The sequence below is a fragment of the Pezoporus wallicus genome, unplaced genomic scaffold, assembly GCF_028554395.1.
Source record: "Pezoporus wallicus isolate ANWC-B61680 ecotype Strahan unplaced genomic scaffold, APGP_CSIRO_Pwel_v1 contig_593, whole genome shotgun sequence".
Lineage (NCBI taxonomy): Eukaryota > Metazoa > Chordata > Aves > Psittaciformes > Psittacidae > Pezoporus > Pezoporus wallicus.
The window spans coordinates 396,433-417,509 of record NW_026642342.1 but is presented as its reverse complement, the minus strand read 5'-3'; the positions used below and the strand labels follow the sequence as shown (position 1 = coordinate 417,509).

General features: G+C 51.9%; 4 protein-coding genes across 4 annotated transcripts; 3 read left to right on the top strand and 1 right to left on the bottom strand.

The window, feature by feature from the left end:
* Nucleotides 1–997: 997 nt before the first annotated feature.
* Nucleotides 998–4,814, top strand: SLC35G2 (solute carrier family 35 member G2). The gene is made up of 2 exons (XM_057429095.1): nt 998–1,328; nt 3,042–4,814. The coding sequence occupies exon 2, from the start codon at nt 3,064–3,066 to the stop codon at nt 4,297–4,299; it is 1,236 nt and encodes a 411-aa protein (XP_057285078.1). The 5' UTR covers nt 998–1,328; nt 3,042–3,063; the 3' UTR covers nt 4,300–4,814.
* A 1,448-nt stretch (nt 4,815–6,262) lies between these two features.
* On the bottom strand, nt 6,263–10,378 carry SCLY (selenocysteine lyase). The gene is made up of 13 exons (XM_057429170.1): nt 10,341–10,378; nt 10,137–10,256; nt 9,794–9,906; nt 9,605–9,705; nt 9,322–9,478; nt 8,864–8,991; nt 8,589–8,753; nt 8,355–8,461; nt 8,032–8,068; nt 7,629–7,712; nt 7,395–7,497; nt 7,137–7,212; nt 6,263–6,513 (listed from the first exon to the last, which is right to left on the bottom strand). Exons 1-13 carry the CDS (start codon nt 10,376–10,378, stop codon nt 6,354–6,356), a joined length of 1,389 nt encoding a protein of 462 aa, XP_057285153.1. The 3' UTR covers nt 6,263–6,353.
* A 117-nt stretch (nt 10,379–10,495) lies between these two features.
* Nucleotides 10,496–14,105, top strand: LOC130609771 (uncharacterized). Its single transcript, XM_057429075.1, has one exon. The coding sequence runs from the start codon at nt 10,547–10,549 to the stop codon at nt 11,387–11,389; it is 843 nt and encodes a 280-aa protein (XP_057285058.1). The 5' UTR covers nt 10,496–10,546; the 3' UTR covers nt 11,390–14,105.
* A 2,410-nt stretch (nt 14,106–16,515) lies between these two features.
* Nucleotides 16,516–20,451, top strand: LOC130609825 (autoimmune regulator-like). The gene is made up of 11 exons (XM_057429169.1): nt 16,516–16,832; nt 16,912–17,086; nt 17,176–17,355; nt 17,397–17,468; nt 17,560–17,673; nt 17,778–17,843; nt 18,075–18,152; nt 18,237–18,578; nt 18,685–18,859; nt 18,964–19,060; nt 20,226–20,451. The coding sequence occupies exons 1-11, from the start codon at nt 16,692–16,694 to the stop codon at nt 20,376–20,378; spliced, it is 1,593 nt and encodes a 530-aa protein (XP_057285152.1). The 5' UTR covers nt 16,516–16,691; the 3' UTR covers nt 20,379–20,451.
* The last annotated feature ends 626 nt before the right edge of the window (nt 20,452–21,077 follow it).

Here is a 21,077-nt window from a genome sequence, read left to right as displayed (position 1 = left end):
TTTCAGCTGTTTCTTCTCAAGTTTCTTGCAGTATTTAAACTGCAGTGTTTAATGGGCGCTGTGGAGTACTCCTCCACTGTTCAGCAGCACACTGGGTATGCTTTGGTTTTTTAAGCTGAGCTCTGCTGAAAATGCGTTGGCAGCAGAAGCATGAACAGGAGGAGTAGCACAAGGCCTCCTGCAACACAAGGACCTCTCTTGTCCTCAGACCCTCAGTGGGGTATCTCAGAGCTGGGAGCGGGCTTAGTCAGCCAAAGGCAAGAGTAAGGTGGTGCCTTGGGATCCCTTTCTTGCTTGCACAGGTCTAAACTGGCACTGCCTTCTTGCCCACCCCTCTCCCTGTTCAAAGTCCCTACCAGGGATTTGCTCTGCCTGCAAGAAGTAGGAGACAGTTTAGCTTGGGTGTAGCACTGGGTTCAATAAACACTCAGCCCCGCCTATTCTTACGTAAATTATTTTTGCCCGGAGACATGCAGTGCTTGGCTGTCACACAGGGAGAATATCCACATCCACAGGTGGTGGAGAAAATGCAAAGGCTGAACGTGGCCACAATATTTTTAGGAGTATTTCTGTGCCAAGCTCCTGCACCCACTTCTACATTGCCTTTTGAATTGTGGTCTCCCCAACAAACAGCCGTTGTGCTGTTCAGCCCAATTCTCTACTTGGCTGTGGTCTTGCACCTTCAGGATCCACCTGCTCTGCTGCTTCCATAGTCCCTGTGGAAAAGGGCTGCAGAGAGGTCCATACCCATCGCCTACTGATATCACAGGGGCCAAACTGCTGCTGTCTGCAGGGCTGGGATCAGCTTATGGGGATGGATGGCTGGAGCAGGAGGACGGTTCTTCCTGGGGGTCCTCTGCTCCGCAGTGCCAGTGGGGCAGGCATGGGATGGTGAATTTGCTTGTTGTTAAACTGTAGGAGCCTTACACTTACAAAACCACCACTTGTTCTTTGCATTAGGTCCATCAATAACTCTGAGAGATGGCTGTGGAGTGGTTTTGGCAAGACAACACTGATTGCTTTTTCTCCATCTAAAGTTCTTGGGGTTTTGTGGTGGGGTGTTTTCCATAATGATGCACCAGGGTTGCCAGTTTCCAAGAAGCATGGCCTCAGAGGCATGCTAGTGCTTCTCAAATTTGCAGCTTTGAAAAATAAGCAGAATGTTTCGTGCCTCCTTTAGGTATTACTTTCTGTGTTGAGATGATTGTAACCTTTCCTGTTTGATATCTGAGAGCATCTGTTGTTTCTGTTTAGACACCCGGGCAAAGATGTAGATGACCAAGAGGTGTTTTCCCCTCCTGGCTTGGGATTAAATTTCTCAGTCACAGGTAAGGTCTTTGTGTATTTATTTGCTGGGCAAAGAGAAGGCAGGGAAGGTTGCATTTCTCCTGCTGGCACTCCATTTGGAAGGGCTCTTTGTGCAGATGATGGAGGGTGCTGGGAAAACAAAGTAATCTCAATGACATCCCTGTGCCTGAATTAAACTGACCTGCTGCTGTCACACTAGGCTTTGGGACAGTGATGGCATACTCAGTGGAGAGCTGGAGGGAATTAAGGCTGCAGGTGGGCTCTCTGTGGGCAAGATGCCTATGCCTGCAACAGCAAAGACCAGGTGGTGTTTGTGCTGGTGAAGTGATGACATTGCTCTCTTGCTTGTTTTGAGAGGCTGTTGCTGTTCTGACACATACAGCAGCATGCGTGTTGCTGCCTGTGCCACAGTGGTGTGCACAAACCACAGGCACTCTTTGTTATAGAATGAAATGGACCTCCAATAAGAGACAGATTTTGTGGCTGTGTTTTTTAAATGTCTGCCACAGCGTCTTGGTTCTGGCTGGGATAGAGTTAATTTTCTTCTAGTAGCTGGTGCAGTGCTGTGTTTTGGCTTTAGTCTGAGAACAAAGCTGATAACACACCAGTGTTTTAGTTGTTGCTAAGTAGCGCTTGCCCTGATCAAGGACTTTTTCAGTCTTATACTCTGCCAGTGAGGAGGGGCACAAGAAGCTGGGAGGGAGCAGACAGGACACCTGACCTGAACTAGCCAAAGGGGTATTTGAATACCACAGCACATCATGCCCAGTATATAAATGGTAGGGGGAGGGTAGTTATCCAGAAGGGACAGATCACTGCTTAGGTCAGGCTGGGTATCAGTCAGTGGGTGGTGAGCAATTGTATTGTGAATCACTTGTGTTGTTTTTTTGGGTTGTGTTCCTCCCCCCCCCCCCCGGCTTTGGTTTTATATTCTCTCCCTTTGTTATTTCCTGTATCATTAATAGTAGTTTTATTTGTACTTTAGTTACTGGACTGTTCTTGTCTCAACCTGTGAGGTTTACATTCTTTCGATTCTCCTCCACATCCTCCCCAGGGGGGGCAAGGGGAAGTTAGTGAATGGCTGCATGATGCTGAGTCACTGGCTGGGTTTAAACCAGGACACACAGGAAGGTCTGGCTGGCAGTTTGGATCAGCACTTCTAAATTTACCCCCTTTAAAAAAATAAATCGGATTTGAAGAACAAATGTGTTGCAAAATCTATCTCTGGAAATGAAAGGATATGAAGAGAGAAAGGAACTTTTAACACTGTCAAAGAAGCACTGCTCAAACTGTGTTGTTTATTTATACAGTAGCTATGCTGACTTGCTCAGGGATACTCCCTATTTCCCTGTGTGCTTTCTGTCAGTTTAGGAACAAGGCGATCATCTCCTGCTGCCAAATTTCTTCCATAATCTTGTAACATTAGCAAGCAATTAACAATAAGTATATACAGGGTATATACTGTTCATAAAGCTTTGCAAGGGAACCTCCTCATTAGAATAAGTATATACTAGAATGCATTATATGTAGTATACATAATGAGAATATATGTGATTTAAAGTAATGACTAAAGCAAAGTGTCATGGTTGACTTTGGAAAAGCAAAACCAAGAATAATCTACTAGTACTGACTTGGCTGATAAAAGTAGCTTGTAAACACTAATGACATTTGCATACTAATGAAACCCTTGGTATTCATTACATAAAAATAACAGTGCATCTCCTTTTCTTAAGGCAAGGAAGTTTCCCTAAGGAAATGGATTCGTCTTCCCAAAAATACCCAGTCAAAAAGCGAGTGAAAATTCATCCCAACACAGTAACAGTGAAATATACTTCTCATTATCCCCAGCCAGGAGAAGAGGGATATGAGGATGTTAATGAAGATACTGGAGTATTTATGGAGGATAATCCTAAGAAAAGACTATTGAATGATGGGAAAAAGAGAGAAAGGACTTTTTTCGGTACAATAGACACCAAACTTCAGCCAGCACAACTGGCAAAACCTAATGAGATGGGGCAATCCCAGCATTTTCCTGAAGGAAATATACTGCAGTCAAGGAAAACGTGGGTAGTCCTTTTTGGATCTGCTGTGGCTCATGGATGCGTGGCTCTAATTACAAGATTAATTTCTGATCGTTCCAAAGTGCCATCCCTAGAGTTAATTTTCATCCGCTCAGTCTTACAAGTGCTGTCCGTTACTGTTGTGTGTTACTACCATGAGCCTCCCTTTGGCCCAAAAGGCTACAGACTCCGGCTCTTCTTCTATGGGGTCTGCAATGTTATCTCTATTACCTGTGCTTATACTTCCTTCTCCATAGTTCCCCCCAGCAATGGGACCATTATGTGGAGGGCTACCACTACAGTGTTCAGTGCCATTTTGGCTTTTTTACTCATAGATGAAGGAATGGGATACATAGACCTGATTACTGTATTTGGCAGCGTGTTTGGTGTTTGTCTGGTCATGATACCCAATATTGTTAAGGAGGAAAACTCTTTGCTAAGCACCTGGAAGGAAGCTTTTGGCTATACCATGACTGTTATGGCAGGCTTGACCACTGCCCTCTCCATGATAGTCTATAGGTCAATCAAAGATAACATCAGCATGTGGACAGCACTATTCACCTTTAGTTGGACGGGAACGGTGTGGGGAGCATCCACCATGTTCTTACTTCAAGAGCCAATCGTCCCACTGGATGGAGAAACCTGGAGCTATCTCCTTGCCATCTGCCTGTGCTCCACAGCAGCCTTCCTGGGGGTCTACTATGCCCTGAGCAAGTTCCACCCTGCTTTGGTCAGCACCGTACAGCACCTGGAAATAGTCATTGCCATGGTCCTGCAACTTGTCGTGTTGCGGATCTTCCCAGGTGCTTATGATCTTGTCGGGGGAGCTGTTATTTTGGTTAGTGTCTTCTTCCTTGCGTGTTACAAACTGTCCTGGAAGAATTTAGGAAGGCAAGATTATCAGGAGATTGTGGATTCTTCCATTAAATGAACTGTGGTTTTGTCCTCTGAATCTGGCTATGTGACCATATGGAAGTTAGTTATTTCAACTTTAGTGTTCATGGGTTATGTCTCTGTCTAGAGCAGCCAGATTCTCTCTCTACTGTTTAAATTCACAGCTGGTGTAGCAATGTTGGTGTTTCTAGACTTCCATGACAGGTGAATTTGTTCTAGCACATACCACCACTGGCGTTCTGTCATGTGAGGAAAGACTATTTGTCCCCAGCAAGTAGGGTGCATGAGCAGGGACTGCTGGCCAAGCCTTGGGCAGGTTTCCTCCTCACCTTCCCTGGATAAGGCAACAGAGACAGAGGAATTCACTAGTGACTCTCATTCCTGTGCAATGTGGTAGTAGGCAAATTAATAGTAAAGCCATTAAAATGGCCAACCAGAGTACTCATCTCCTCTGTAACACTACTTCTGCTTTGGCTGTAATGCTCAAAGTGATGCTGATACTTCTGTGGTTAAAACCTGCATTTCCTGTGTATAAAGAATCAGTCAGTAAAAGCTTTTTGTGCTTTGTGGTTAAGTTTCTATCTGAATCAATGCAGGAAGCCCAGATCTCCTGTAGGGTTAAAAAGCCCCAAAAATGGGATCTCCAGTTGTGCCACGGCTGTGAAAGAAAGGTCCCCAAGAGCTGTAAGGTCTACGGTATATCAAAGATCCATGCCTGAAGCAGAGCAATATTCTTTCTATGGAATCACTTTTTCTAAAAGCGGTTTTGACAATTATGCAAGGAAAAAAAGTAAAAAGAGAAGGCATTTGAGATTGAGGTGTGAACAGCAGTGGTAACAGGGGCAGTTAGAAATTAGATTTAGAAAAAGCCCCAAGGTTTTATGGTCCCAAATAGTATTCCTGGCTGTGCTAATGTATGGCTAGTGAAGACCAGTGTTTAAAAACCCATGTCCTTGGGCTCCAGGACCAGCACGCACCTGCCTGTTGAAGCAAACTGTGCCTCTGTTCTGGGACATGTGCATTTTCTGAGGGCAAAGGTACTGCTCTGATGACCCCAACCAGTCCAGCTTCCCCCATGGAAAATACATTTTACTTGTAAAAAGCCACAGCAACAGCAAACACTTTTATTCCTATGAATATCCAGGGAGACCAGATTCCCCAGCATCAGCCCATCAGCAACGCTCTTAATCTGTGCAATGTGGAGGACACTTATGTCCTCTGTCAGTGATGAGAGCAATCTCCTGGGTCACACACTTCCTCAGAGATGGTGCTGGCACAGTTACAGCTGCCACAACATGTCTCCTTTGGGATCACATGGAGCTGGTGACAGGAGTTCTGCCTACTGTAGGAAGGACAGGAGAGAGAGGAACAGGTGATGCAATGCAGTGCTGAGAAAGCCACACCAAACACTTTCCCAGCCAAAAACCCCCTTGGTAGCTGCGGGCCCTGGCAGTTCCCAGCCTGGAATCTTGCTGTTCTATAAACTCATTTCCTTCTGAGGCAGATGGCCTTTACTCCTCTGAGCGGTAAGACAGCAGGAAAGCTTCCTTTGTGGAAAGCAACCAGGGCAAAAGGCTCCATCTCCTACGGCTTCCACATTTATAATACCTAGGATGCAGCTGAGCTTTGGGACTCCATCATGCCAACATGCACACATGCATGCAGGCAGCTGGGTATGTCCTGGCAGATGAGAAGCATTTAACAGTGAAACTCCCCAGATGCCTGCACCATGCAGTGTGACAGTCCTGACCAAGCTCTTGCTGAGCTGCCCCAGCACAGCTCCCTGCTGCTTCCACTCTCTGCTCAAGCTGCACATGCTGCAGAGCCGTGCCAGCCCTGCTGTGACCCCTGTGAGTGCAAGCTAAGCAGCCCTAAGAGCACATGGCTGCCAAAACGGGTAATCCCACTTCCTCCTCCTGCCCCCTCCCCTGTGTCTGATCCACAGTCACAAGCTGCAGGCTTACAGACCAGGTACAAAACTAATCCTGCCAAACCCTGAGCCCAAATTGATACAGGGAGCCAGGAGTCAATCAGACACAACCGCATCCCAAGAACCTGCCTGATGGCCAGGGAGCAAGCAATTCCCAAGCTCTATGGGGCTTGGTCCTGGTCCAGCTGCGCCACAGCCTGTATGAGGTCCTGCACAACCAGGTCCACGTCGGCCCGGGTGGTGTCCCGCCCCACGCTCAGCCGCAAGGCGTTCTGTGCCACATCATAGGGGATCCCACAGCTGAGCAGAATCAAGGAGGGCCTGAAACACAGGCATGGGGGAAATCAGGTTTAACTTGAAGGCAAAGGAAGCACATGTCATCACCAGAAAGCTCCATCAAGCCCTAAGAAGGGGCACATCTGTAGGCAAATCTGTCTCCTGCACAGCGCCCTGCTCCGTTTCCAAAAGCATCTGCTCCTACTGAGCTTGTTACCCTGTGGAGGATTTAGCTTTTCCCCTTCAAGGAAGGACCTCTCACATGCCTGCATGGGTTAGGAGTTCTGCCATTTCTAGAGGGAATTACTCTAGACCAGGCCAGTTGCCTGCTGGAGGCCAGTCTGGGCTTGAGCAGGTGAGCCACGCACACAGAGACATAAGGCAGGCCCTTTTCTGGCAGTACCAGCTGCTTAAGAGTACTTCCAAGCTCAGCTGCACCACCAAAGCCAGGAGGGGCAAAGTCCTTCCAAGCAGCAGTCAAGTATTCCGTCTGTGCCTCCTGAAATTACCTCCTTCAGCACCTTTCAGCCCCTCTAGAAAGCTCTGCACCCTCTTTGTTCCAGGTGACCATGCCCACAGAAAACCAAAGTGCCTTTCCCTGTCCTTTTTCCCTCCCTCCCACACTCCTCTAGGAAGACACCCTCAGCCTGGCCAAGGCAGCTGCTTACCTATCCCCTTTCTCAGAGTGGCAGGCAGCCCCAACACTGGCGAGAAGCATCTTACAGCAGGACAGCACCCTTCGCCCTGCAGCACACACAAGCACAAGTCTCCCATCACCCAGACTCTCTCTGAGGGCCACTGCCTGCTTCATTTCTCTGCCAAAGCCCTGGCTGAGCACTCCCTGATGTCTAGCCACAGGGTGCTGTGCAGGGCAGGTACTTGGCTCCATGGGCACCATAATGAGGCAGTCATGGGGTAAGAGCTACCTTGAAGGCCTGGGCCCAGGATGGAGAAGTTAGAGGTGTTGCAAAGTCGCTTGGAGCCTGTAAAGTGGCTGTTGAGGTGGATCCTCTGCTTCCCAAAGGAAGTCTGGAGAAATCAGAGGGTTGTGAACCACTCTAGGTTTGTGAGCAGCTTTGTCCTGATGTGGGTCCAGGCCCCACATTCTGCAGGCTGAGACCCCAGGAGGGGAGAGACAAACAGGAACAAGGTCTGCCTACCTCCAGCTTGGCCTCCAGGTAATCTCGAACATCCCGCATATGAGCCTCATAGGTCTCCCAGTTCTTGCTCACCAACTCTGCAGCCTAAGGAGAGAAAACCCAGACAGGTTCCATCGGCACCCCCCCAACACCTCTATATGTGCACAGCCCCCTGGCACATGAGTCCAGCGTGGGAACTGCCAGATTCCCTGCATCCCTCAACAGCTTCTTGGTGCCTTGCACCATGTGAGCTCCGTGACTGCCCGCTGCCAGGGCTGCAAAACCTGCATCAAGTGCTCTGAAGCACCTTGTTTGGCACCAGAAAGCCCCAGGTTTGTCACTTTTAGTGACCAGGGAGCGCAGGTGGCCGTCGCCATGCTGGAAGTGCCAGAGAACTGCTCACCCATGAACATCACTGACTCACCTTGCCAAGGCCGGCAATCATTGGGGTGTTCTCAGTGCTGGAAGCGAAGAGGGAGCAGGGAGTTATTTCTCCGGACAGAAACCCAACCTCAGGGCACAGGTGTTTCTCTCATTGCTGACAGGGGGTCCTGGACCCTTCTCTGTGGTGGTTAGGAGGGCCCCCACATCAGGATCCCACAGTTCCCATGCACAGACCCATCTCCCTGTGCTGGGCTGCCCATCCAAGGGCTTGCAAGTGACAGAGCTGCCAGCTCAGCTCGCACTAAGTAGCTATGCATGGTTTGGCATGGCCTAGCTCCCCAGGCCATCACCCAGCCACCTTACCCTGGCCGGAAACTCCTCTCCTGTCCCCCTCCGAAGAGCATGGGGTGTAGCGGGGTGGTGGTGCCAGGGCCGCGCACGTACAGCGCGCCAATCCGCGGGCCATAGAACTGTGAGGAGAAAGAGCCACGGTCACAGTGGGGTATTAAGCTGGGGGGGCTGCCAAAGTCTCCTTGGCACCCAACAGAGATGTCTTAGAGAGCAAAGAGTGGCTGGGGCACGTGAACAGTGCCACACCTTGTGTCCCACGATGGTGAGGTAGTCCACCCCCAGCTCCTGCACATCCACGCGACCCTTGCCAATCATCTGCGCTGCATCTGTGTGCACTAGGATCCTGGGCAGCCCCTTCGCCACTCTCAGCTGATTGAGGGCATGGACACGCTGGCTCAGCTCCATGACAGGCTGGTAGGAGGGAAAAGGGGCTGCATCCCAAGGACTGTCTGGTCCCCCTTACTGAGCACCTTCTTGTGAGGATTTCCCTACCCCATCCTACTTGCTGCCCACAGACTCACCATGATGATCCCAGTCTCATTATTAGCCAACATGATGGAAACCAGGCAGGTGGTCGGCCGGATGGCAGCAAGGACATCATCCACCTCAGCCTGCCCACTTCTCTGGGACACAGGCACAAAAGTGGCTTCTGCAAGCCAAGAAACAAGCTCTGAGGTTTGCTGGGAAGCCCAACAATGGCCAGGGCTGCCTGCAACCCACTAAGTGGTGGGGCAGGAGAACTGTGCAGGCAGCTGGTGCACAGGCAGAAAGCATGGTGGTTCTCAGGATGCCAACAGGGTAGTGCACCCAGCTTAAGGAAAGGGGGACACTATGGGGAAACTCGGTGCCCTTTGGGAGGAGAAAGAGGAACATCATGGAGCAAGCGTGTCCCTGTTCTCCACCAGCAGAGAAAAGCTCCGGTTGTGGGGGGGCCAGATCTGCAGCCAGGTGCCTCCCAGCCTGCCCCTCTGCCGCTCACCTGCCAAGCCCTCCTTCACCAGCTGCTCCAGTGGCAGTCGGACTGAGTCATGCTCCACGCTCGATGTGACAATGTGTGGTGTCCCCCAGCTGTCCCCGGGCATGGCCTGGCTGTTGTGGAAGTGCCTGCAGGCAGTCTGGATCACCATGTTGTTTGCCTGAAGGCAGGAAGGCAGAGAGGAAAACGAAATTCTACAGGGAACACTGCGCCCTTCGAACCCACCCTCCTCATGACCACTTGGCGAGGAAGTGGCAGGCAGGGGAAGCATGGGGGTTGCTCCCACCTCCGTGCCCCCCGAGGTGAAGACGATGTCCTCTGGCCGGCCTCCCACCATCCTCGCCACGCTCTCCCGGGCACTGCCAATGTGCTCCTTTGCCTTCCTCCCTGCAGGACGAGACGTGGCAGCTCTGCCATGAGCTCCCCTGGCCACGGGGCAGCAGATAACCAACACGGCAGCTCCCCGGGTCCCTACCTGCGGGGTAGGAGCTGCTGGGGTTGCCCCAGGCCTGGCTCATGGCATCCCGCACGGCTTGGACCACCTCGGGGGCCGGGGGGGTGGTGGCGTTGTAGTCCAGGTACACCCTCCTGCAGAGTGGACAGGCAAGAGGTGAGCGGGTGCCAGGGGGGGGGCAGGAGGGTCTGCACGGGGCAGGCTCTCACCAGTAATCCTCAGCCGCGGCCTCTGTGCTGCGGGCGGTGTCTCAGTCGGGGGCAGGGAGGGCACCGGGAAGGCGAGCCGGCGTTTAGCGGCCGCTCCCAGCGAGGGGACGCGGGGAAGCGAGCTCGCCTGTTGACTGCTTTAGGCAGCCTCGTACCCGCGCAGGGGAAGCCGCGGAGAGGTGCGGCCGGTGTCCAGACTTGCCTGTCCTTGCACGTCGGAGCTGAAGTCCGGTGCCCTAAGCCGTTTTGATTGACTGTAATTGACAATACGAAGTCTAAAGCCCCATTAAAAACTAATTAACATAAACAGGCACACTGTATTAAGCTTTAAGAACGCACGGAGGAGAGAGAGTCTCAACGTGCAGATGTTTAGATGGGCTGGGCTAGCAGCAGCCATCCAACAGCAACTGAGTATACCATAAACTCCCAGATCTTATTGGTCTGAGTGGTTTCTCATCTGTTTATTTTTTTCTTGCCATTAATATAAATAAAAAAGCATTTGACATACTTCCCCCCCCCCCCCTTCTTCCAGGTTGTGTCATAACTACAATATAAACGAGCAGTGATGGAATCACTGGATACCGAGGTGAGAGCACGGAAGACTCTGGGGACTGTTGAATATGTAGAGTCTTCAGGTTTCACCCAGGGAATACTGCCAACCAAGAAGGATGTGGTTCAGAACATGCTGTATTTATTGCAGCCCAAAAGAGCTGGCCAGGCCCAGCGATCCAAAGAGGATGCAGCCCAGTTGCTTGCAGAGCACCTGCAGGAGCACTGGTTGGTTTGCAACTTGCACACCATCGCGACGCAAAACATAAAGAAACTTATCCTCAAAATGTACGAGGAGTTTACCCGATTGTATCAGACCAGGAAGCAGAGACAGAACCAGGCTTTTACTGAGAAAGCAGACAGATTCAATGAGAGTTCGGAGAAGCTCTTTGACGTGTTTTGCACAGACACGCAGACAAGAAATAAACTGGAGGAGTGCAGTGGGATAAAAATGACTAGCATCGAGTGGAAATTCCTTGAAGATCAAAGAAGCGAGAGAAAAATGTACTATGAAGATTTCACAGACAAGCAAGAATTGAAGATGATGGACAGAAGACGAAAGATACAGTGTCTGGAGCACTTCAGAAAACTTGCCAGGGAGGAGAAGGAAGGGAACAAAGCGAAGGAAACAAAATACAAAAGTGAGCAATCAGATGAAGGCACAAGTGTCGATGAATCCTACCTGGCTGAAGAGAATGGCGGGGCCCCAGCTTTTTCATTGCGGGGCAGAAGGAAGCGCCTGTGCACCACGACTCCTGAAAGCACTGCCATGCCACTGGAGTGCCAGCATATAAGAATGAGCATCAGGAGGGTTAGGCCTGGTTTCTACGAGACTGTGGAGAAGGTCAAAAACTGCTAGTGCATGCCGGAGTCGGCAGGCAGAGCTGCTGGAGTATGAAGTGGCAGTGCACACGTTAGGCAAGTTTGAAATCCCACCATCAATTGGAAGTGATTGTTGTAGATCCCCAAGCCAGAGCTCAGGAACATCCTGCTTCCAGGAAAAAGCGCTGGGATAACAGCAACAAGGACTAAACCACGTGAATTTGGAAGGATAAATAGCCAGCAGCTTATGATGCAAGGGCTCAAACGTAGCAGATGATCTAAGGTTACGTAGCATATAAGCCTCTTCTTCCAAGGTCCTGTCTACACCAGTGGGTTTTTGAAAGTCTCTCGCCATTTCTGGGCCAGTGGTGACCTAACAGTATGAAACAGGACTCGGATTTACTGCAGGGAAATAACTTGGACTTGTTGCTGACAGGAAGTGCTGTGCTGAAAAGCCCTAACGCGTTCTGGTTTCAGTGGAAGTGAAAGGTGCTTGGCCCCTTTCAGCAGAATTTGGTGTTGCTGCGAGGAAAGAAGGTGATTTTTAAGCTTGTATCACCCAGTCCCAGAGAGGAACCCTGCAGTTTTGCAAAGGGATTGCTCTCTTGCTTGAGGAGGGGAGAAGAGAGATCAGGAGACACTTGAGTGCTTTGGCTGTAAAAGCATTGGTGATTCTGAATGTTTTATTCTAGATTCTATTTTACTGACGTTTCCTTGATCAGGATAAACCTTCCCATAATTGGATGAGTTATAACATGAAGTCCCTAATCTAGGATCTAAGGTGTGAATCCTAAATGAAGTGGTAATGCTTTATCTTGGGGGGGGGGGAGTGGGGGGCTAAATATAGGGAGATGGATGCAAATTGCTTTATTTAGTTTGAAGATGAATAGAATTTTATAAATTGTTATCCTGCCTCATAGGGTATAGGAAAGAAAAAGCCTTTCCCAGGTGTGGATAGCTGTGGTATTTACAGCAAAAGGCACCTGAGCCTGGGCTTGCTTTTCCACCCCTGAGATCTGTGCAGGCCAGCCGGGGGGAAATGGTAGTTTTCCACCCAGAGTTGGTTTGAACAAAGTATAACCCTCTTGTCCACCTACACTCTGAGCAGTGATGTGTCTGTGACCTCGGATGCCCCCAGTATGAGGGTATCTGCTGTTTTTAGTTAGAGTTGCTAACTGCTGGTTTTTAAAGATAAGAGACTTGAACTTTCAGTGAAACGCAGTGCTGGAGATCTCTCGTGAGATTCCCAAGCCTCACCAGAGTACACTGAGATCTAAAAACCCCAAGTCTCTATTTGCCCACAGAAGTTCTCTGGTAAGAAGAGTGCAAACTTGCCTGGTTTTCAAATTTACCTTTCAGTGTGAATGTTGGTTTCCCCACTCCAGTATCTCGGCTTTTCTCCATTTCTTTTCCTCTCCGTCCCGCACATCATTTTACTGACATTAACCCGTGCTGTTTCATTCTTTGGCTTTTACTCCCTTTAACAATAAATGCATGTACGAATAATTTTGACAGTTCCTTTACTTTTAATGAATCAGCTCTTGGACTGCTTTGAAGTCCTATGCCAAAGGAGGAATGAAACACAAATCAGCTGCTGGTCCAGTTGGGACACAGCAGAGCGAGCAAGCACAAGAGGTGGCGGCAGCCCTGGCCTCGCTGCTCAGGCCAGCTCTGGTGTACCTCTGATCCATCCCTCCGCCCAAGGACGGATCTGTCCGGCTCTGAGCCATGCATCAGCTTCCCAGTGACCTTGCTCATTAGTCATTGCCGGGATCCTTATTCTGTATCTCTGAGAAGTTCTTCACGGTAAGTTGCTCCAAAATACATAGTGAACTCAGTGTATTCTGCATCACCCGTAGTGTGTCGTTACAGGTTTAATAGCACGCACCCACGTTCTGCAGCACCCTTCAGCCTCTGCTGTTTGAGCGTTTGCAGCCCTCCCTCTCCTCTCTCTGACGTGCTTCACTGACTTCCCCATGCAGCTTATGTCACGTTTGAACTATTTGCCTTCCAGCCCTGAGGTGCTGGACTTGAGCCTCTCACTGGGCTTTTACACCAGCAGCTCTGTTTCAGCAGGGAATATAGCCAAGCTCGGACCTCGCCGAAGTAGATGTTTTTTAAGATAACTGCTGTAACCCCCCCTTTGTATTACAAATATAGCTGACAGTATACATGCTTGTGTGTAAAGCAAATCCACCAGGGTTGACTCGAATATGGAACACAGCTGTGTAGTGTTTTACGATTTTTCAGGGATTCAGGGAATTTAAGGTTGTCGAATCTGACTTCCTGTTTGCCACAGGGAATTACATTTCATCCAGAAGCCCCAAGCTCAGCCTGCTAGTTTCAGTTGAACTGACGTGTGTTACAGAAAGTTGAGCTGAAAACGTCAAAAGTCTGCAGTCTTCCTCAGTTATTAGTGATGTGTCACCTTTGCTGTTTTGAAGAAGTCCAACCATCCTCTAGGCTGTGATTCTTTCCATGAGATCCTGTACAGGCTGAGCAGTGTTCATTGCATTTAAATTGTTTTTATTTTAAACTGGGTTTGACTGTGGATAGAGCCAAAGCCTGGCTCTGTTTCTGCTGCAACAGGGGAGGGAAATTTCTAAATGATGTATTCTGATTACTTCTTCTTTGGGACCATGGTGCCTTTTTAATCAGGACAGTAAATCTTGTCCCAGGATTCTGTACTTTTGTACGTTGACAGTTGTTGACTTTCCTTTTTTGGTGTGTCCCAAATAAATTAATATAACATACCTCTGGGCTTTTGTTTCTTCTTTCTAAAGGGGGAGAAAAGAGGAAACTGAAGCTAAAATAAACCACCTCTACTCCAGCTCTCCCTCCCAGGCTCTTGCAGGAGCTGCAGCTGGACCTGCTCTCAGCTGGACTGCATGGGGCAGCAGGAGGGGAGCTGCTAGAAATGGGAGTCTAGGATTTGAGGCCTACCTAGAGCCCTTTTGTACCAACAGTGCTGGAGCCTGGAGCAGCCAAAGGTAAGGGCAGAGGGATGAAACCTCTGAGCATCGTGGCAGCATTTCACCCAGTGTGCTTGAGGTATGGAGAGATCGGTATCGGGGAGCGAGGGACCTAACTTCCTGGCATGATCCCAGGGGAGGGTTTCCCACTTCTGTCTGGTTCAGGGACCTGTTGTATGAGATGAGCACTGGGCAAGTGGTGTCCAAAGACCAAAAGTGCACCGTGAGACCTTGACCTGGAAAGGAAATGGGAAAGAGACATGCTCTAAAGGGCCCATTTGCTTCAACAGCTTTTCGCAGGAGGAGGGAATCAGTGTGCATTCCAGGGCTACATATGTTTTTGCTGGGCACTGAGTTGCTGATTTAACTGGGTGTGGAGAAACACCTTCAGCCTTCACAGATTTCAGCTCAGATTGAGCTGACCTAGCTTGAACCTTTTCCTCTGATTTCTGCAAGGGGAGCAACAGAAAAGCTGAAAGCATGACCAGGCTCCTCTGTGCCCCAACCTTGGGCCCTTGCAGCTAGGCAGGGCTCATGCCAGCCCCAGGGAGGGCTTTACACCCCTCTGCAAGTAAAAGCTGACTTTTCATGGCCCTTACAAGTACCTTCCAGCTGCCAAGGTGTGCTCTAAGCAAGGGCATATAGAAATACCCACCGGAATACACCAGAATGTACATGCCTCTTAACATGGCACCTGGCAGCTGCTGCTCCACCTCCTGTGCAGCATTTCAGAAAGGGGAAGGAACACAAAAATAACAACCCAAAATGCAAATCAGTACACTGCTGAGCAGTGTGGATGTGGAAAACAATCTGCTGTGATTCAGGGCACAGAAACAGTCAAAATGCTGGAATTTAACACAAGTCTGAGCCCAGTGCTGTGGGCTCATGGCTCACAGCTGCACTGGGCAGCACCTGATCTCGAAGGAGCTGCCCTAACTGTGGGTGGGTGGACCTTGGGAGGGGACAACCATCAGCTGGCCTACAGCAAGCGCCAGGGTCTTGTCCTAGAGGCATGGGACAGCTTAACAGGGTCGTGGTGACACATTTTGGCCCTGCAGGTGGAACACTGGGGAAAATGGTTTTCCTGGGAAGGATGGAACAGACTTGTGAGAATGTGTCATTGATGGGCTTGTGCTCAGTGCCTGTGGCTTGGCTGCAGGGAGCTTCAGCTCCCATTTCTCCTGACTCCTGTGTTTTGGGGGGTAAAGGGGTGCATCAGGCAGTGGCAAAGCCATCCCTGCCACAGCAGAACTGGGAACTAAAATTCCTGTGTGGGGCATGGGAACCTAGAAGGTCACCTGCCTGACCCCAATCTCATTTCTCCCAGTGCCTCTGTGGGAAGAGTCACCCCAAATGCTGAAAGGAGCTTCAGGGTGGGTATTTCCATGGTGAACACATTAATTTATTAAGCAGATGTGCATGAGGGTATTTCCTGCTCTCACAGAAGATGATGTCTTGTTATTCCCAAGTTTCTGAACAGCAGCCACTTCCTTCTGGCACAGCTTTGGAGCCAGCAGATACCACAGTTGGGATAGGAGCTTTGGAGCTTTCTCTTTTCTGGACATGTGCTAACAGAGCAGCCAGTCCCAGGCTTTTCTATGCCCAGTGCTCCCAAGGAGCCAGTTCGCACCAGTTCCAAGGTTTTTACAATTGTGTATATGCAGTGAAAATCACTTTATTGCCCAATTTCCGGGAGTGGGGGTTTAGGAGCTGCAAGCAGCGCCTGCCCAGGTAATCCCTGGCCTTGTTTGTGGCACTGGCAGGCTGGAAGGCAGTGATGCCACGCTTCAGGCAGGCTGTTTGCTTGCTCAGCGTTCCTGATTGTACCTGATCACACATTTGGTGTCAGTGCTTTCCTATTGGTGGTTTGCAGGCAGCCAGAGCAAATATCCCCATTTTCCCCTGCTGTCAGGGCATTGCTTCCCACGTGCTCTGGGGCTGAGTTTCTGGATGAGAGAAGCAGGTCCTGTGGAAAGTCCAGAAATTTTGGGGCAATGCCTGGCCAGCCACAGGGCAAGAGAGGCAGGAGCCCCTGTGCCAGCACCCCACAGACCTGCTCTCCCTGGCCATGCAGGGGTGGTCATTGCAGTGTTGGCTGTCCTTCACGCTAACACCACTCTTAATGCCCTGAGCTGAGGGGCAGCCGGAGCCCAAATCCCAGTGCTGGGGGTGGAGCAGTGCCATGGGGGTAAGCCCAACCATGCCAACGGTGAGCTGGTGTCGAGAGGAACAATCTCAGGTTACATGGCCTCATACAGAAATGAGTGGGTCTGCGGGAGCCTGATAAGATTTCCACTGTTGGTGGCCAGGGCATATTAAAGGGGAGTGTCGGGGCAGGCTGCTCATCCCCGGCAGCCTCCCTGCAGCATGGCAGTGCCGGGCGGCGAGGGGGACCTGCGGCGCCTGCTGAAGCTGCACCGCACCGAGATTGCCATGGCAGTGGATGACATCTTCCCTCTGCTGCACGGCTTGGCTGACCACGATGTTGTCCCGGAGCACATCTTCAAGGTGAGACTGCAGGGTGGGAGAGGATGGCCACGCCGTGGGGCTGGCTGATGACAGCGACAGGCTGTGATGGCACCGGTAGGAGACGTTGAGCCGGACGGAGCGGGAGGGTTCCCACCGTGCCTTCCATGCACTGCTCACCTGGCTGCTGGGCCAAGACGCTGCTGCTGTCCGGGACTTCTGGGAAGTGCTCTTCAAGGACTACAACCTGGAGCGCTACACACGGCTTCGGCCCCTCCGTGGTGCCTTCCCCAGAGGTAGCAGGAGGGCATCCCTGGCTCCCCTCCCAGCTCTGCTGGCAGGCAGGGGTGACACCCAGGCCTGGCTGTGCCTGTCCCCTTCACAGAGGTGGAGCTGGGGCGCCAGCACCGTGGCAGGCGTCTCTCCCCCAGCCCCGTAGCACCGCACAGACCCCAAGGCAAGAGGAGAGCCCCTGAGGAGCGGGATGGAGCCCGAGCCGTGCAGCTCTCCCCGCGGCACACCGCCAGCCCTGGTATGGAGACACAGAGTGGGATGGAGATGTGCCGGGGGGATCCCTGAGGTGCAGTGTTCCCTGATGCCCTGCAGGGCCTCTGGTGAAGTTGAGGGCTGTGAAGAAGGCAGAGGGTGTGGATGCCCCTCGCGCCCCTCGTGGCGGTGGTGAGTGCCTAACCCCGATGGGGCAGTGTCTGCCCGGGCACTGTTTGCCTGCAGTTGATGCCTACTCCACTAAGCCAATCCCTGCTTGCAGCCCTTCAGGCAGCGGCCACCTCTGTGCAGAGAGCAGTGGCTGTGGCAAGCGGTGAGGTGCCTGTCACTCAAGGGGCCATCGAGGGCATCCTCATCAAGCACACACTGGAACCAGGTAGCACCAGCTAACATCCCATCCAGTTTAGCCCCCCCAAAGCCAGAAGCTGCCCCCAGTAGGAGGGGTGGGAGTAAGGGCGCTGCTGTTGGCCTCTCTTGCAGGCAGCTCCAAGGTGGGCAGCAAAGCTGGGGACGAGCTGCATGCTGCAGCCACCTGTGAGGAGCCAGGTGCCAGGAGCAGAAGCCGCAGCCTGAGGCCCCCTGCCCGGCCCAAGGCATCCCAAAGTGTAAAGACCCCACCACCACCTGCTTCCCCCCCCCCTCCCCCACTTCTGCAGCTACCCAAGGCTGTGGCAGGGAACTGTTCCTGCCTGGCAGCATGACCATGGCCTGGGGGTGTCCCCCCATGTCAGGCTGTCCCAGCAGCTCGCCCAACCCCCTTGCTTGTCTTTCCTGCAGAGTGGGGAGCCCCGAATGCACCCCCGGGACCAGCTGCTGACACCCACTGTGCACAGCCAGGACCCTGTGCCACACCAGGTGAGCCCCTGTGCATCCCTGAGAGGCACCTGGTGAAACAGGGACCACTGGAGTGTCCCTTGCATGTCCCTTTGCTCAGCTGAGCACAGGCAACCTGGGGCTTAGCTGCCCGCTGTCACAAGGCTACAGCTCCCCAGAAACAGGCAATTCCCACCCTGACTGCAGTTGGCGCGCTTGGTGCAGGGCGGGTGATGCAAGGGGAAAGGGTGATGGGGATAACAGGCTCTGGGGTCCCTTGGCAGCATGAGCCCCAGCACTGCTGCAGCCTGCTGGCTGGTGGTGACCCCCTGCCCGCTCCCCTGGGGCAGGAGAACGAGGACGAGTGTGCGGTGTGCGGTGACGGTGGTGAGCTCATCTGCTGCGATGGCTGCCCCAGGGCCTTCCACCTCGCCTGCCTGGTACCCCCACTGCCCCGCGTCCCCAGGTGAGCCCCAGGGTGCCATCAGGAACCCGGTGCCCCCCCAGCTGTCCCTCACCACCTGGCTTCGGCTGTGCAGTGGGACATGGCAGTGTGGCTCCTGTGTGGTGACAGCGGCTGAGTCAAGCGGGCTGCAGGAGGCGAATGCAGCTGTGGAGAGAGCCCTGGACACCCTGGGGGAGGAGGCATGTGGACCCCAGGGCAACGGAGGTGATGGCAGTGTCTGCAGCCGCTGCTTCACCCAGATACCTGCACCCCGACACTGCTCTGCACCCAGCAGGGACCCCAGGTGAGTCTCCTGTCATCATCCCCCACATCCTAGCCTTAAATCCCCCCCATGGCTGGGAAGGGGGAGGCTACGCTGATGGTCTCTGTCACCCCTCATGGTTGTAGGAGGCTGCTGCTATGCCCGTCCTGCGTGACCACCCCAGACACAGGCAGGCTGGAGAGCACCACAGTGGCCAGCAACCACCCACTACAGGCAGCAAAGGTTGGTACCACCAGCAACCAGCCCCATGGAGGGAAACAGGCTGGGTGAGGCAGCAGTGGTGGGTACAAAGGGAATGATAAGGCTGAGGAATGTTATCTCAGGCTGGGTGAGGGACTGGCTGAGTGTTACTGAAGGCAAGTTAGTGAATGGGAGAACTGGCTATCCTTCATTTGGAGAAGGCTGAGGTTCTCAATGACTTCTTTGTCTCAGTCTTCACTGGCAAGAGCTCTAGCCATGCTGCTCAAGTCCTGTGAGGTGGGCCAATGCCAGCCTTATGAAATTTACCCATGACAAGTGCTAGGTCCTACACCTGGGTTGGAGCAACCCCAGGCACAGCTACAGGTTGGGCAGAGAAGAGATTCAGAGCAGCCCTGCGGAGAAGGACTTGGGGGTGCTGGTCAATGAGAAACTTAACATGAGTGGCCTTCAGTATGCACTCACAGCCCAGAAAGCTAACCATATCCTGGGCCGCATCAAAACGAGCATGACCAGCAGGTCAAAGGAGGTGATCCTGCCCCTCTGCTCTGCTCTTGTGAGACCTCACCTGGAGTATTGTGTGCAGTTCTTGTGTCCTCAGCATCAAAAGGACATGGAACTGTTGGAACAAGTCCAGAGGAGGGCCATGAGGATGATCAGGGGACTGGAGCACCTCCTGTATGAAGACAGGCTGAGGAAGTTGGGGCTGTTCAGCCTGGAGAAGAGAAGGCTGCGTGGAGACCTCATAGCAGCCTTCCAGTATCTGAAGGGGGCCTATAGGAATGCTGGAGAGGGACTCTTCATTAGGGACTGTAGTGACAGGACAAGGCGTAACGGGTTAAAACTTAAACAGGGGAAGTTTAGATCGGTTATTAAGGAAAAAGTTCTTTACTGTGATGGTGGTGAGGCACTGGAATGTGTTGCCCAAGAAGTTGTGAATGCTCCATCCCTGGCAGTGTTCAAGGTCAGGTCGAACAGCACCTTGGGTGACATGGTCTAGGCTGAGGCACCCCTGCCCATTTCAGGGGGATTGGAACTAGATAATCTTACAGTCCTCTCAAACCCTAACCATTCTATGAAGCTGTATTGGGGAGGGAGGTGAGGGGGGGTAGGGGGCTACAGACATGTAGCATGATATGAGGCTGCACCAGGTGACAGATTTAACCCAGTCAACCAGCCTTGACCCAAGGGCTGCAGGCAGAGAGCAGGCAGGAAAGCTGACAGGACGTGTCTCCTCCTGCAGGCAGAGGATGGCTCCCTCGGCAGTGACCCTGTGCTGAGCAGGGATGAGCTTGACGCCCTCCTGGGTGAGGTATGGCACCACAGACAGCAACAGGCATAGTCCATTCAGGGGACTATGTCTCCAGTGTGACCTACAGGATGACGTTAGGCAGGGGGTGAGGTAGAGATAGCCAGGACAGACAAGGGCGCAAGGAGAATGACCTTGGGGCTGTCCTGCAGGGCGCCTGGGACGGGATCCTGCAGTGGGCATTCCAGAGCATGGCACGGCCCCTTGCAGACACCCATGGGCTCTTCGCCTAGCGCCTGCTGCCCTGAAGGCAGCTCCCACAGCACAGGCTGTGGAACGGCATTGCTGCAGGAACTGTAGAAGCATGATGGCACCCCTGAAAACAGGTAACAGCATCAGGCACTGCGACCATTGAGCCAGTGCTCCAACCACGGAGACAAGTACAGAAATGCGGGTACAGCTAACGACTCTAGGTAAAGTGTGGACAGGATAAATAAGCATCATGATCAGAGAATATACAACAAGAGAAATTTATTTTAAAACTATACAAAATATTTTAAGCTTAGGTGAAAAAAGCGCCAAAAGTACTTAAAAGACTGAACAGCAGAGAAAAAAAAAAAATCAAAAATTAAATCCCACCTGTCCATCATCAGCACAAAACAAAGGCCAATCAAAGAGCAAGAAGCCACATAACCAAGGAAGAATTCCCATCGAAGTACACCATGATCTCTACCACCCCCTACAACAGCTGCATGGGACCACCCCACAGACCTGCCCCTATGCAACACCCTA

What these genes read in the sequence shown, in the direction of transcription:
- LOC130609825 (XM_057429169.1), top strand. Translation starts at nt 16,692, where the DNA reads ATGGCAGTGCCGGGCGGCGAGGGGGACCTGCGGCGCCTGCTGAAGCTG. An exon ending in AGGACCCTGTGCCACACCAG is followed by an intron (nt 18,153 to 18,236) that starts GTGAGCCCCTGT and finishes TGCTCAGCTGAG; the next exon opens with CACAGGCAACCTGGGGCTTA. An exon ending in ACTGCCCCGCGTCCCCAGGT is followed by an intron (nt 18,579 to 18,684) that starts GAGCCCCAGGGT and finishes GTGTGGTGACAG; the next exon opens with CGGCTGAGTCAAGCGGGCTG.
- SLC35G2 (XM_057429095.1), top strand. Translation starts at nt 3,064, where the DNA reads ATGGATTCGTCTTCCCAAAAATACCCAGTCAAAAAGCGAGTGAAAATT.
- SCLY (XM_057429170.1), bottom strand. Translation starts at nt 10,378, where the DNA reads ATGGCTGCTGCTAGCCCAGCCCATCTAAACATCTGCAC. An exon ending in ACCTGGAGGCCAAGCTGGAG is followed by an intron (nt 7,498 to 7,628) that starts GTAGGCAGACCT and finishes TGATTTCTCCAG; the next exon opens with ACTTCCTTTGGGAAGCAGAG. An exon ending in CCTGGGCCCAGGCCTTCAAG is followed by an intron (nt 7,213 to 7,394) that starts GTAGCTCTTACC and finishes TGTGTGCTGCAG; the next exon opens with GGCGAAGGGTGCTGTCCTGC.
- LOC130609771 (XM_057429075.1), top strand. Translation starts at nt 10,547, where the DNA reads ATGGAATCACTGGATACCGAGGTGAGAGCACGGAAGACTCTGGGGACT.